This window comes from Vanessa atalanta, chromosome 15 (assembly GCF_905147765.1).
Source record: "Vanessa atalanta chromosome 15, ilVanAtal1.2, whole genome shotgun sequence".
Lineage (NCBI taxonomy): Eukaryota > Metazoa > Arthropoda > Insecta > Lepidoptera > Nymphalidae > Vanessa > Vanessa atalanta.
Genome location: NC_061885.1, coordinates 2301726 through 2317345, shown reverse-complemented (window position 1 = coordinate 2317345; position 15620 = coordinate 2301726). Strand labels below are relative to the sequence as shown.

Here is a 15620-nt window from a genome sequence, read left to right as displayed (position 1 = left end):
TTCAGTTATTAATGTTAATAAAATTAGTTTGTAATACATAAGTTTTCTTATTTCAATTTTTACTAAAATATATACATATAGTCCATTCCAACCACTAGAAGTAGAAGACAATACCCAAATAACCACATTTGACATCGAACTGACGGAATATAATTGGCAGAGAGTCTTGAATAATCTATGTTCTACTTATGGATTTACAACGAAACTCTTATCGAAACTTTGGAAATTAAACAGGATATAAATAGTTAAGTAAAATAAAACTGTATAAATATACCTTTAATATAATAGTCAAGAACTAATATTAGTGCACAAAATAGCTGAAATATTAGGAAATCGCGTGGCATACATAATTCTATGGTTTATTTATCTTTATTCCTTCTTTAATTGGACCATAGATTAAAATGATATAACAAGTAGGTTTTATTTTGTCAGAATTTTTTAAGTTCGTAGTTGATTTATAACAAGAGTTTTAAATATTACTATTACTATAATTATATGCTTTGTACTAAAATACATTTATATTTTTGAATACAAATAAACAAAAATGTAAGCAACATTTGAACTCAATCATTATGGTGGATCTGGTTTAAAATTCAAATTAAAAACACTAATGTTAACAGGTGGAGTTAAATATAAGCTTGTACAAATAAAAGTTATTTAGTAGGTAGTGATTAGGCAATCCCATCTAGATAGTTGCCACAGCCCCATCAGGTAATTTATCGCCAAACAGCAATAATTAGTATTTTTGTACAGGCTCAAAGGACATGGCATTGTAGCTCTTAAGTTGGTGGTTTCAGTGGCGATGCAAGTAATGGTTTATATTTCTTACAGCGCCTGTGTCTATGGGTGGTGATGGCCAATTATAGCCAGATATATTTTGTTTAGTGTATTTTATCCCACTGCGGGGTTAAAGTCTCCTATCCTCCCTATTAAAGGTTTTAGAGCTCAACAACGCTAATGCGGGTTGATGGATACTTATGTGGTAGATTTTATCCGACACATGCATTTTTCCTCCATTCAGGGTTGTTGGAACTGTCAAAGGAGAATTTAATCTCAGTATCTATCCACTGGATATTAACAATAGAGATGATGACTTTGAATGTCATGGTCGTTGAACGACCATTTACTTGAATTTCAAACTATACCGAGTATTTTTTCTGCATTTTCAAAAATTGTGCGTGAATAGGTATTCAATGAGAAAAATTGTTTTTTTGATGCATTTATTTCATTTTTAATTACTTTTTTTATCAAAATCTGATAAGATAGAAAATTACTTTCTGAAATGAATATAAAAAAAATTAGGACCGTTGCTATCGTGTTTCAAGTCTATTGATTTCGAATACATATATCAAGATCCATTTGTAATCGAGTGCAGAAAATATACTTCATGAATATTTGAATACCCACGAAAACGGCTAACTTGAATATCGTAATAGTTAGTCGAAAGGCCGCAGGATGGCGTTTGTATCTAGGCGCATTAGTACAATCACACTCGCATTAGATGTCTCTTATGTAGATTGTTATGTGTAATTTATCAACGTAACGGAAATATAATAAGTTACAATTATTGCAATATAATTATCATCATCATCAGCCCGTGTTCGTCCACTGCTATACGTGTCTTCCAGAGCACACCAAATGCCACCAGCATATGTATTAGAATATTTTATGTATTGGAATATATGAAGTTATATTATTTTATATAAAATGGCTTAATTTTTTTTTTCGGTTTAATATTAGGAATTATATAGACGAACGTTTATAAGTTTTCAAATATTGTTTTGTGTTAGTAGTGATACCGCTAATGATACCTATGTGGTTTTCATCGCCATAGACATTAGCGCTTTAAGAAATACTAACATTCCTTACATCGTCAATGCGCCGCCAGCCTTGATAACTAAGATGTTATGTCCCCTGTTGCATGTAGTTAAGCTGGCTCACTCAACCTTTAAACCTGAACACAGCACTAATGAGTATTGCTGTTTGCGGTAGAATATATGATGAACAGGTGTTACTTACCCCGCAAATTTTTTTTTTAGCATTAGCAGCCCATAAATGGCCCACTGCTGGGATAAAGGCCTCTTCTCCCTTTGAGGAGAAGGTTTGGAGCATATTCCACCACGCTGCTCCAATGCGGGTTGGCGGAATACACATGTGGCAGAATTTTCGTTGAAATTAGACACATGCAGGTTTTCTCACGATTTTTTCTTCACCGCCGAGCACGAGATGAATTATAAACACAAATTAAGCACATGAAAATTCAGTGGTGCCTGCCTGGGTTTGAACCCGAAATCATCGGTTAAGATGCACGCGTTCTAACCACTGGGCCATCTCGGCTCATTACCCATTACCCCGCAAAAGCCAAGTATTATTACTTGCCTATCAAACTTTTTTTTATATTTTATTTTTAAAACCTATCGAAATAATAAATACCTACATTAACTAACAGACAGACAGGCAGAAATGACAAAGGATAAAATGTTACGTTGCCTATGGTATAATAAGTTAAATATGTTTTTTGGAATTGTGTATTGTTAACCTTTGCAGCTTTGCCTGAGTTAAAATCCTTTCCTATTCATTTAATAAATTACCAACGGACTATATTACATATGATTTAACTTATTAGAATATATTTCTATTGTCATTGCTATTTATTTTTAGATTTAATTACAATAATACGATACATATCATACAAACCATAGCTTAGATCGTAAAATATTATGTAAGGTAGTAACTACTGAGTTTCTTGCCGGTTCCTGAAGATCAGTCTATATAACACGACCTGGTGGTTGCTCTATATTCTTGTGTAATCTAGTATAATCTTGTGAAATGACAAAAGTACTATCCATTTAGGCGACTTGAATAAAGTATATTTAGATTTTAATTATTTATATATTATAAATAAGAATAAAGTCTATAGTTCTTCAAATGTTTATGAGCTAGTAACCAATTAGCGAAGGCTTAATAAAAATCAATTTAATCCTTATTTATTTCTAAATATTTTACGTTTCCTACAAAACCAAATAATACAGTTTTTTTCATGTTTTAAAATTGTATTTATAATTTTTTTTTAATATCTAAATGATTGAGATTATAAATAAAACTGCCATATATTGCTTCAGTTGGACTAAAAAGTGTTTATTTGATAAAATACAACGAGCTTACTTTTTACAACATTTTACTTCTATTAATGACAAAAAAACAAACAAAACCCTTAATACAATAATAATAATATACATAAATACGATGGTATCAACTTCAAACGTATAATACGTAACTAACATAAATGCAAATCTAGGCAAGATCGTTACAATTCATTTAAAAAATATCTTAATGAAAAAATATATATAATTAAAAAATAACTATTACGAAAATTACATCGATAAGATACAATGCAAAATTCCCTATAGATCACACATACATTTTTGATCTAACCAAAGTCGAATTTTGTATTTAATACTGATATCATTTTGGAAGAACTAGAAAAAATATTTACAATTTTAATTTTAATTTTATATGCCAACGGTAAAATTTTTCGCCTGGATCTTTGTGACCATGTCGCAACCAACTGTTTTAAAGAACTTAATGTATGGAGAAATCAATTAAAAATTGTTTTGAACTGTTGTGTGTAAAAAGTTCGATCTTGTATTCTGGGATTGTCTAAAATCAATTTTATATAGTCTATTTCGGTGTATTTGTATGTAAGAAAATATACTCTATTGTAACATGTGGAGGGACTGACGAGAGAAGATTTTTAGGCCTTCGAAGAACTTAATTTAAAACTCGCGTAGTTTATATGCTCCTTATGACGTTCAACAAAATATATTACAATTTGCTACAACGAATGAATGAATTTAATTTGCGATTCATTTGTTAATCTGTGACCATAAAAAGGCAAAACTAACGCAAAGTAAATGATAAGGTAATACGAATGGAAGACGACCATGCTGTGACTTTGATAATGTTCGTATTCGTTCGTAAATTCAAATCAAATCTCGTCAGCCCCATTGGATACATCTGTAGAAACCTAACAACATTGTAAAATTACCAGTCTATTGTTGTATATTATAATAAATATGTACAAGTAATAATATAACAGCACCCATTTCACTGAAACCATATATCGTTGAAGCTACGCCGCCTATTACGCTTTTTATAAAAAAAATCTTTGTAATATATCACGGCTTTATTGTATAAAAATGTATTGTATATTTTGTAAAATCTGTATATCTATTGTACTATTCGGTATAAGTAAACATTTATTGTATTAAATAAGTATTGTAGCAAAAATAAGCTAAATAGGCGACGTATCTTACGAATGTCGAATCTAATAAAATCTGTTAAAAAAACTCAATCCAGACTACAAGATCATATATCTAATATGTTTTATCTTTTATAAAAAATTCAACAACTCTTATTTTATCGTGGAACTGTTTCAACAAGTCTCTATTGTGATAGAAATTAATTATTTTTAATAATATATGTATGTGACAGCGGTTGGCGAGTGTGGCAGTGTAAGCTTGACGCAGGTTGCACCCGATTTATAAAATTATAGGCCATCCATGTTGGCTACCAATTATTCGTGGACCTACATTTAAATCTACGCAAATAATAATAAAAGTTTTTTTTTTTAAATACACAAAATAACGCTGAAATAAACGTGTATTGCACTAATCCGGAATAATTCCTTTTAAAACTATGCTGTGCAGATAACCAGAAGTCCAAACTATAATCGATAAACAAGCGAAACAGATTATAAAACGCTATAATACATAAAACTACTTTAAAAATGGAAGACGATTAAATAATTCGTAGCCAACTATCAAAAAAAAAATACATTCCATATATTTCACTACGCGTGGTTGGTACAATTATATAATATAATATCGTATATAATTGAAATTACACTTCGATTTAATAATCGACAAAACCACGTGATAAAATGTGCTTAATTTAAAAAATATTCCGCCATGTTGAAATACCCAAACTCGCAAAATAGACTCTCTCGATGAAAGGGTGGGTAAAAATTAAAACTTATTCTATATATTTGTTATTGCTGATGTTAATGACATAAACCATTTTTTATATCTGCATGCAGTTTTATATACAAATATAATTATTGAAAATAAAAATTATATCGAATAAGATGTGTGATTGATTATTAAATTTCTAAATGCAGGATTAAAAATGGCTGCATTCAATGGAAACCAATCCTTATTATTAGGCTGCTTTTGTTACAGTTTTATATAATATTTCGTTTTATCCGAAAGATTGGTACTACGATGTATCAGCAGCGGCACTTTAAATATTTTTTTACTATTAAAAAATAAACGCTACAAAAACATCGGAAACGAATTCTTAATTTTACATTTGCCAAATCTTACAGTAATAGATTTTCAATGCCTGAGATCACTAATAAATGCATTTTAATTATTTCGAAGGAAATTTAACTAGCCGGCCACCATTTTACACCTTACATTATATTATTTTTTGAATGAAAATATTTAAAGATCACTCGAAACTATATTTTAATTTGATTGGATTTTATGACCTTTTCTTATATTTTAAGTAATAAATATCATCATTAATATTATGGCGGCCAACTAGTTTTAAAACAACATCTCGCTACTAATGCGTTCCAAGTCATATATTCTTAACTAAATTAAGCTTAGCACTGGTTATTTTTACTTAAACATTGTATTTAATACAATTGACGCTCTCTTGATAATATAATAAGTATTTATGCAAAGTATAATTTCACAATGCAATCTTATTCTCTCCTTTTTATCGTTAACAACTTAAAATAAGTATACAAATAATTGGGTATCACTCGACTATATTAAAATGTTAAATTGCGTAAAGTTTGAAGAAGTTTTTTAAAATATTACATTTTATTAAGCAGGTATATATAGAAAATTAATGGAATTTAATTCCTTGTTAAATAAACAGATTAGCGATGAAGATACGATATAACAGAATCGCTGTTATTAAAACTTGAACGCCTTTTAAAGTAGGCGTTTTGAGTTATAAATAAACAATACGTACTTTAACGCTAGGAACATGGTACGAACCTAACTAAACGTCAGTGGAATCGGCTGTAGCATAATATAAGATAAGCTAATTTTAAAGCAAATGAAAAATGATCGAGCTCTCGACAAAAAAAAATCGGACGGCAGACACGTAATTCAACACAGCAAATTTTATTTTCTCGAATGCAGTCTTTGACTGACGTCAACTGCCAACTATTTTTTCGATTCTGTTTTTATCGATTTAAAAAAAATACCATTTTAAATTTTGCTACAGAATAAGACTGTCACTGACAGGAATAACTCAAGCTCTTAACAAGTAGTATTATAAGAAAAGCAAAACCGTGCTCTCTAATACGTATTATACAAAAAAAATTAATGATACATAAATGACATATAAACTAAGGCAAATAACGGTAGGTATACATACACGAGTAATTGAGCAAAACGTAACGAAACAGTGAGCAATATTAACAGAACAGTTTGGATTAAGAATTTTCATAAAAGTCGTGACATTCATTCTTAAATACCTATTCTGGTTTTTAAGGTTAATGTAATGATTTGATAATGACAATCGCCCGTTACAAGTCATATTTTTATTAGAAACCAGAATAAGATTTTTTGAGCTAGCAACACTGCCTGTTTTGTGATATGTATTTACAATAACCACGCTGTAAAATTAACGTCACTAGAACCATTAAATCAACGTACCCTATTTTATGAGACACATGAAAAGTTGCGAAAAATTGACCGTATTTTAATATTGTTTAAATCAATTTTCCACCACTCGTCTCTCGTAACTTATAAAAACCTGTTTCTCAAGATACTTAGGTACTTAGCACGTTGCAATACGACACTATAATTTAAGTCTATTCCACATTTACCTTTAATAATATTGTTTGTAATAAATGTATAAAATATCATCTTTAATCTCTGTATACTTAATCACTTTTGTTTATATTTAAAAATTAAATCCATTTGTATCGGTATAAAAATCTAATAAGTATAAATTTGAGGTTATTTCACGGCTATGGCACTGTATTGTATGTTTGTATTCAAACTTGCTACGGCCCGAGCGCCGCTCCCGACGGCTATAACAGAAATATTAACCGTAAACTGTATAAAAATACTTATAGCTATTATTGTTAAGGCTGCTGTATTGTGGTAGGTATAATTAAAATATTTAAGGTTCAATTTTTTTTATCTGACCGCGTCGTAAGTGGCTGTTGTACTCGTGGAAGTTATGATTTTTTTGTCATAGATTATTTATAAATCAGATATTTTTATAAGCTGGTAGACTTTTTATAAAGACGGCCTTCTTCGAATACAAGTTGTACGCGGTCAGAGAATAAAATCTACCTTTTAGAACTCATCCTAGACTATTGTATGTGTACACCTCGGGAGCGGTACACGGGTCCTTAGGAGGATCACATTCAATGCTGTGGAAAATTCTAGTCACGGAAGATAACTGTTTCAAATTTTCTTCGAGAGTGGTGTTTTTTTCATTTGTAAACCTCCAAAAGTTTGATAGGAAAATCAATCAGAAACAAAAGTATGACGGTATCGCTGTTCAGTTTTAAAGGCAACTTTTTTTTAGATATTCATCCGATAAGCCGAGATGAGATAATCAGATAATTCAAAATAAAAATAAACTCAAACGTTAGTCAGGTCAAAGTATTTCACATTTACTACTCAATTTTCTAGTTAAGAAATCATAATCAATAAATATTCAATCGGTTAGCTAAAGTTCAAATTATGGCAGGCGGTGAAAAAGTTGGCCTTCAAAACTGTCCAGCATCAAATTTTTTCATAACTGTCCAATGCGATAATTTGTCAAGAATTTAATTCACAGAATCCACTTAAAATAATATTGCGTTGATCACTCTGTTTAGTGACAAATCATAATTTTTCCGAGTGTGACTCCAATAATCCCACTTGCACTATATTACACTACTAGTTAATACGTAACATTCCTTATGCGGTAGGAAAACGAAACCATCACAATAATATCATAAAATAAGCTATATAAGTCGTCTATAGATACAAACAGAGATGATAAAACGTTTAAGGGTCCGTCGAAATATCCTAATACCGTATCACAGTTTATAGTCACTGAGACTCGAAGGAGTGTTTAACAACGACGTTTCAAGTACCATAACAAAGCTGATATATTAGATATATCACCACTTCGATCAAAAATTATAATATTATACCGTCATCTGCAATGAAATAAATGTTGAGTTCTAAGTCTAATTGTATCTATTGTGGACGCGACATGACCGAGGTCTCGGTCGGTACCAGGATACTTCAACGGCCTTACAAATTCATATATATCTTTAATCTTCTTAAATATTAAGTTTATTTCGCGATGAATGGTGGTCGAATTGCTTGGTAATTCGAAAGACAGTAGTCTAAGCTAAAATTAAGTAAAACGTTTCTCTGGCATACCATCCTTCCGAAGCCATCATCATCATCGTCATTTTTCCACATCACACACATTACCTAAATGGTAAAATTCGCTAATCTCACTCTTGTGATTACTTTATCGAATCAGTCAAGCACGCACCGGCGCAGGCGCACGGTCGGCTGTAAACAAGTTTAAAAATTTCGATTTATCGAGGAATAAAAAGGTTTGGCAATTTGAGTCGATTTAAAAATTAAAAACAATATAGAAACGAACAGGAACGAAAAGGTTAATTCAAAACATTCGATCGACTCAAAAAGGGATTCACAATCACGTTTCGTCAAAGTACACGAATTACATGCTAAGTGAGCGACATAGACGCCTATCCTACCTAGCTATCACAGTCCTTTCTCAGTCTGACCCTTTCCACTTCCACGTAAATGCATCTCAAATTGTCATATCGTTGAAAAAACTGGTAACAACCTATACTAGGCCTATTAAATATGCTGATGGAGAAAAATTCAAAAGTTACGTTATTTGGCACCTACAATGTCACGTGATACGTACATTTAAACTCATCTACTTCAACAGTAAATGCATCCATTAAAAGTAACAGAATATTTTGTAAGTACTAATAAACAAATATGTATTGATGGCAAAAGGTAACCTACGTTTTTGGTTCGTATTCTTGCTTCTTAGCTGTTGTTAATTTTAAACATTTTTCTCTGCAAGAAATTTTATTTAATTTTGGCTCAAATTTTTACGCGAAAATTTATTAACTAGATTAGAACTTAAATGAAATTTTGAGCATAGTTTATACAATTTCCACACCTCTGCCAGATATTTTACCCTAACATTCCTAAATAAAGTTAACATAATATCTAAAAAAATATGTATACATATATTTATTACAAATAGGCACAACTATGTACCGAAGCATTCATCGCGAAATACTTGTTGTAATGTGGTAAAAGAGCAAATCTTATTTCTTTATATTTCAACGAAGACTTTTTAAATCTAATCTCTGGTTCGATCCGCTTAGATATTGACGGACGTTTCGACCGTATCGACAGAAGAATCACCGAGAAACCTAACTCTTACGTGGTAACTTAATATTACGGGGCAAAAATGCTATCTATACTCGCTTTTTTGAACGGTAACACTATTAATGGTGTGCATACTCTTTAACTGTACATTCGCGACAGACCTTCGACAGAGTATAAAGATATCGGTTATTTACAGATCGAAGCGTGTTTTACAGCGATCCGATAACGATTACATTTCAATCTCATAAGCTCGCACAGGCGAGTCGTATACTTAAGTTTCCGCAACCGAACGGAACGCACGTCACGTGCCGCCGGTCGAGGCCGGCTCTCCTAGTTGTAGAGGCGATCGGCGATGTAGAGGTCGTGGTGCGGAGTGTGCGGCGCGTGCGGCGTGTGCGGCGGCGGGGGCGCGGGCGGCCACCGCGGCGGCGCGGGTCACTGCGCGGGCAGGCACGCCACGGCCGAGCCCGGACCTACGGCCGGCTTGAACTCGGTCGCGCTCGTCGCAGGGAACTGCTGGAACGGCGGCGCGTAGCACTGCGGGAAGTACAACTCCGGTTTCACGACAGCCGCCGCGGGCGGCAGCGGCCTCGGAGTCTTAGCATCGGCCCGTCGCGCCTTCGCCGCATGCGGGTTCATGTGGTTATCGATGTGTTTTTTGACTTCCGGTTCCGTAGCGAACCGTCGCCGGCAATTTGGCATCGGGCAACAGAATGGTCGATCGCCCTGGTGGGTGCGTGTGTGTTGATCGAGTATCGCCTTTTGCCTGAAATCTTTTCCACACTGTGTACATTTGTACGGCTTCTCTCCTGTATGTATGCGGAGATGCTGATTCAGTATTGTCCGTTGCCGGAAAAATCGGGGACAATATACACACCCATAAGGTTTTTCATTTGTGTGAATGCGCAGATGTTGCGTTAGATGTGACTGCTGACGGAAACGCTTACCACACTCCGGACACGGGTATGGCCGTGATTCTATATGAATGCAGCCATGTTGAAGCAACGTTGATTTTTGTTTGAATTCCTTTTGGCAAATTGGACAGCGCACATAAAGAGGCATCGCTCGACCACCTAACACGTCCGGCAGTTTCCCACCTTTTAGATATTGAAGTGAAAGACTGGAACCGAAGACGGCATGGTTAAGGCCCTTAGTATCTTTGAAGTAAGCGGGGTATTGTGCCGTATCACCTGGCGAGAAGCAAGATCCTCGTTGTTCACCATTCTGCCCATCCGTGTCTCCATAGGTCGACTGCACTTCCTCCTTGTTCTCATCAGGAGGGAACGGTACATCTTGGGGCCACAACGTCGGCGTCGTCCCGTTCTTGAAGATTAGGTGCGGTGAAACGTCTGCAAAAATTGAACATTTTGGTCAGTTACGAGTCCGATTCGTCCACGAAAGGATTATCGACGAGTGGGTTAATCGAACTGAGGACGGTTACAGGAGCGTCCGGCGATCGGTTCCGCGTCTCGCGAGCACCCTCCGTTAAGCGGGCGACGAGGGGACCGAGAATTTGTCTGATAGGAAGGCCAATGGATGCGAGACCGAATCGAACGGGTGAGGGGCGGCGGGGATCGCAGGCGGCGCCAGCAGTGACGCGAACGCATCGAGTCAGTGCGGGCAACGCGTGCGGGGACCGGGGCGGGGCATATATCTGTGAATAGCGCTCGCCTTGGTGTGTGCGGACGTGCTGGTTCAGGATGGCCTTCTGGCGGAAATGTTTGCCGCACTCGCCGCACGTATATGGCTTCTCACCGGAATGGATGCGCAGGTGCTGGTTGAGGATGGCGCGCTGCCGGAACGAGCGCGGGCAGTACACACACGCGTACGGTTTCTCGTTCGCGTGGATGCGCAGGTGCTGCGTCAGGTGGGACTGCTGACGAAACCGCTTGCCGCACTCCGGGCATCCGTAAGGCCTCGAGTCCGTGTGGATCCGCTCGTGCTGTAGCAATGTTGATTTTTGCTTGAAGTCTTTGCCGCAGGTCAGGCACTTGAATAGACGAAGTTCAGAGTTCGGATTGTGTTTCCGAGGCTTGGGTGGCTCCGGTTGTACGATGTCTGGTAAATGTCGTAAGTCTGGCGTTGCATACTGATCCAGCGGACCCTCTAGTGAAAGAACTCCGCCATTTTGTTTTAAGTAATGCAACGGGAATCCACCGGTGCCAAGCATGTGACTAGTCGGCCTCGTTTCTTTGAAGTAGGGCGTGGCGTATTGTTGTTGTAAGTCCGGCTGTGGAACGAAGCAAGGAGTTCTGTCGAGATGATCCTGCGCCGTAGGTTGTGGTTGATTTTGCAGCTGTTGATCGACTTGCAAATGATCTGGTGATGTTTGTTGTTGCTGAGCCTGTTGTTGGGCTTGTTGTTGAGCTTGTTGCTGGGCAAGTTGCTGAGCTGCCTCATCCGCCGATTGATCTGGAGGCGGTGGTGCGGGAGGATAGGGTGAAGGGGCTGGAGAGGCGAGTTGTGGCTCGGGCTGCGGTGAGGGTCCACCAGGGCTCTGATGTTGCATGGCTTGATAGCCTCCGTCCAAAACAGCGCCACCCCATTGCGTACCAGGCGGAGCGCGTTCCACTCCATCCTTATATAGCACATAAGGCGCTGTCGTATCTGTAAACAATGAAAAATACAGTTAGATTATGTGTCTGTATCACAACTTCCAGATATATTAAAATAAAACTATAGAACGTAGTAAATCAAAAGAATGTCGGTATAAATCGACGATGCATCGCGAGTGGTAGCGTGCAGTCGTCGCGACGTCGCGTGCCACGCGGCTGCAACACTAGCTGCCAAATAAGAATTTAATAAAATGTCACATTCCACCCTGGGTGAGACATTTTTGATAGTTACATCGTTTATGGTATACCAGTGAGACTGAAAACCTGTATTAAGGTGAAAAGTTAATATAGAATCTTTGACATAAGCCTCTTCTGATCTTCAAATCGCTTACATAATATTTCCATTTTATACTCGTAAGTAAATATAAGATAATTTTTCTACAATAACATGATCGTTGCATAATCAAAAAGCACTTTAAATGAAAGGAAATAGTGTAAAATAAGAAAGATTTCTAATGATTTACTTTCTCAATAGATTGAGATTATATAAAAACACGGGCCAAGACGTCTATTTTCTTTTCCCGCCCAAAGAAAAAACAAGCGTCGTACGTATTCGTGTTTCGGTCTTTATGAAGTGTATACTCGATTAAATTGAAGATATTATGAAGTTTATATCATTTAGAAGTGTTTTGCAGATAACGTATACAAAAGTGAGATAATTAGTTAATTGCTTTTCGCTTTGCCAGAGGTAATAAAATTTTATTAGCCTTTTTATTTTATTTTTACTTTAGATGTGTATTAAAGGAATAAGTCTAATTTCATATTAGTGAATCTGTGACTTAATAATTTTTAAATACTTAACTAAATCCGAAACTAAATAAGTACAGTACAGAGAGAATTAAAAAAAATAAAGAAATAAAATATACTTCTAAAATATTCTGGACTTGAAATAATAACGTTATTCTGTAAGGTATAGAACAGAAGCTATTAAAAATCAGTATTAAAAACAAGACCGTCTTAATTTATATAAAACTAAACATAATTAATTACACTAAAACGGCTACAGTTTTTTTTAAAGAACGCTAACATGATTCTTGGTTACACTGAAAAAATGCCACTCCATCAATCTCGGCCGTATGTCCGTTAATAACTTCTCGGATGGGCTAAACGAGATAAAATCGTGCCACTATACACTCATATCTCGGCCACAATCGATTTGTCGATATCTTGATTCGAGATGATCGTGACCTAACTCCTTTGGATGTATAAAATATCCAATTAGTTTGGAAGCTCTATTTTAGGTATTTATTCTTTCATCAATGAAATGTTTTCCACTGAATTGTATCGAAAAATAATACATTTTACTAATTATTTTAAAATCCTACAATTAATATGCAAATATAATTGAATCGAGGAATAGCAATAATTACTTAGTTTTCATCGGTTCCAAGCATCATTGGTAGCCCTTGTAATATGACCAATTATTGGTGCTTGTGAGAGCTTACTTTAAGAAAGTATATTTGATTTTGTGTGATAGATTCGTAGGTACGATCGAGCAATAGTCTGATAAAGTTTTATTTATATTCAAAATTAAATAAAGTTTTTGAAACAGAGCAACAGCAATAAAAAAACTTTACACGGCATCAATGTCTAATTAGGTCGTGCATAGTTCTATAGTGCACAAGTGTGCGTAAACAAGTGCACCTCTATTAATTCAATTTAGTAATTCGATGGGACGGCAAATCAGACCCGACAAGAATGTTCAATCGCAGGACCAACTGCTATAAGTTACTCACTTGATCATCAAGGCCATCGATCGATATACATAGATATACTTACAAATTGGAAACCTTTTAAATTGTTAAGAATTAATCCTAGTTTAAAACTTTATGTTCGAAATATTTATGATAGCGAAACTGATGCAGAAAGCTCCGCTGCGAGTACATTACAGTACATACGTCTTTTCATGTGCCATGAGACAAAGATTTATAGTCGAATAACATCTGTTTATAATCTCTCGGATAAATAATACGGGAGGAAACGCGAGAGCATCCAAATGATTTCTTCACTTGACAGCGATGTTTTAATGACGTGTGTAGTACGGCTTTAAATCTTGGTATCTTCGACCGGATGGTTGCACATGTGGGGTGTCACTTCGAATTAAGATTTTTTTGTCTTAACCCTTTTTAAATTATAGCGTTCGAATGACGTAGAATGCTATGGGAATGAAGCACCCCTTTCCATGATCGTAACTCGTTTGCGTTTTACGTTTTATTTTGTTTTATATTAAATATGTAGACGCGACGTTTTCGTGTTCAATAATGACATTTCACATCCTACTGGGGGCGTATCGTATGAACATTGAGTCTCACGAAACCTTTATGATTAACTTATCAAATATTTAATAAAATGTGAACTATTTAACTAATTTTGAAATGATATTTTTTATATATTTTTAGGTAACTATAAATCCAATAAAAGATAAATTAATTGTGATAGTTTTTATTGTGATTCATAACGCTTAAAATATTTATAATTGGCATAAAAACTACATGAATGTCGTAAAGGTACGTGAGGTGATCGAGTGGCGAGCCGTGGAACCGTGCGGCCCAAACTGGTCTGAGACGAACCGCCCCTTCCTGCGTTTGATCCTACTACGAAGTAGAGATAGCAAAAAAGTTTCGTTCTATTCTGAATTTTTACTGGAAAGCTATTAAGAATTTATAATAAGAATAATATTTTAAATATTTAAGTAGAGTGGACGAAATTTTAAATGCATTTATTATACTTATTATAGAGATTCGAAAAGCATGGAGTCATACGATTTAAAAATTGAAATGACTCTTGAAATAAATAACATACTGCTAACAAAAATTAATCTAAAAAATATATTTTAAAAGAACACAAGAAAAGGGACGTCAAATACACTTTCTTTTTGTTCGTAATATATTTAGTAATATTAATAAAATTTTTGTAGATCTTAAAACTAGTCTAAGGTTAAATGCATATGCGGACTGTACTTAGGTTCACGGATGGTCGAACCCGTCACCCGACGAACAACGACTGCTCACTGGATTAAACACCGACAAATTTATTCTCGTTTGCCGAAAACTTGAAATCAACTCTTATTATTTATGATATAAGGCTCAAACGTTACTAAGAAAATGTTTTATTACACTTAGTCATCGAGATCGAGAATCGAACGGGTGAAATAACATAATCTACACGAGTTTTTGTGGTTTGTCCATTGGTTTTTCGACAATTATTTTTGATTACGTCTATCGAACGGTTGAAGTGATGATCGGTATTTCATGAGTTGTGGTTGATTTAGAGGTCCATTTTATATTATTTGTATAACCTTAACTCTTGTCACTGGTTAACTGATTGTACAAGATTACATCTTTGTTTTTAATTTATAATGAAATTTTGTTTAATTTTTAAACGATTCATCATTCTTTACTTAAGACTCTTTGACTTTACTTTATTATTTACATTATCCTTGAATCTCAAAGAAAATATTGTCTTTGAATAGTTCTAAAGGACATAAATCATTGTAATTTATCTTAGTTTTGAATAAATATTTTGAATA

At 34.9% G+C, this 15620-nt stretch overlaps 1 protein-coding gene across 2 annotated transcripts in view; it reads right to left on the bottom strand.

The window, feature by feature from the left end:
• Positions 1–9396: 9396 nt before the first annotated feature.
• LOC125069483 (zinc finger protein 774) overlaps positions 9397–15620 on the bottom strand; it is a 36692-nt gene continuing 30468 nt past the window's right edge. Inside the window, exons 2-3 of one of the 2 annotated variants that reach the window (XM_047678986.1) lie at positions 11148–12083; positions 9397–10825 (exon numbers count right to left, since the gene is read on the bottom strand). In XM_047678986.1, the coding sequence (XP_047534942.1) occupies positions 9912–10825; positions 11148–12083 (1850 nt within the window). In that variant the 3' untranslated portion in view covers positions 9397–9911. The remainder of the gene's footprint in view (positions 10826–11147; positions 12084–15620) is intronic. The other variant, XM_047678987.1, reaches the window with a different exon arrangement.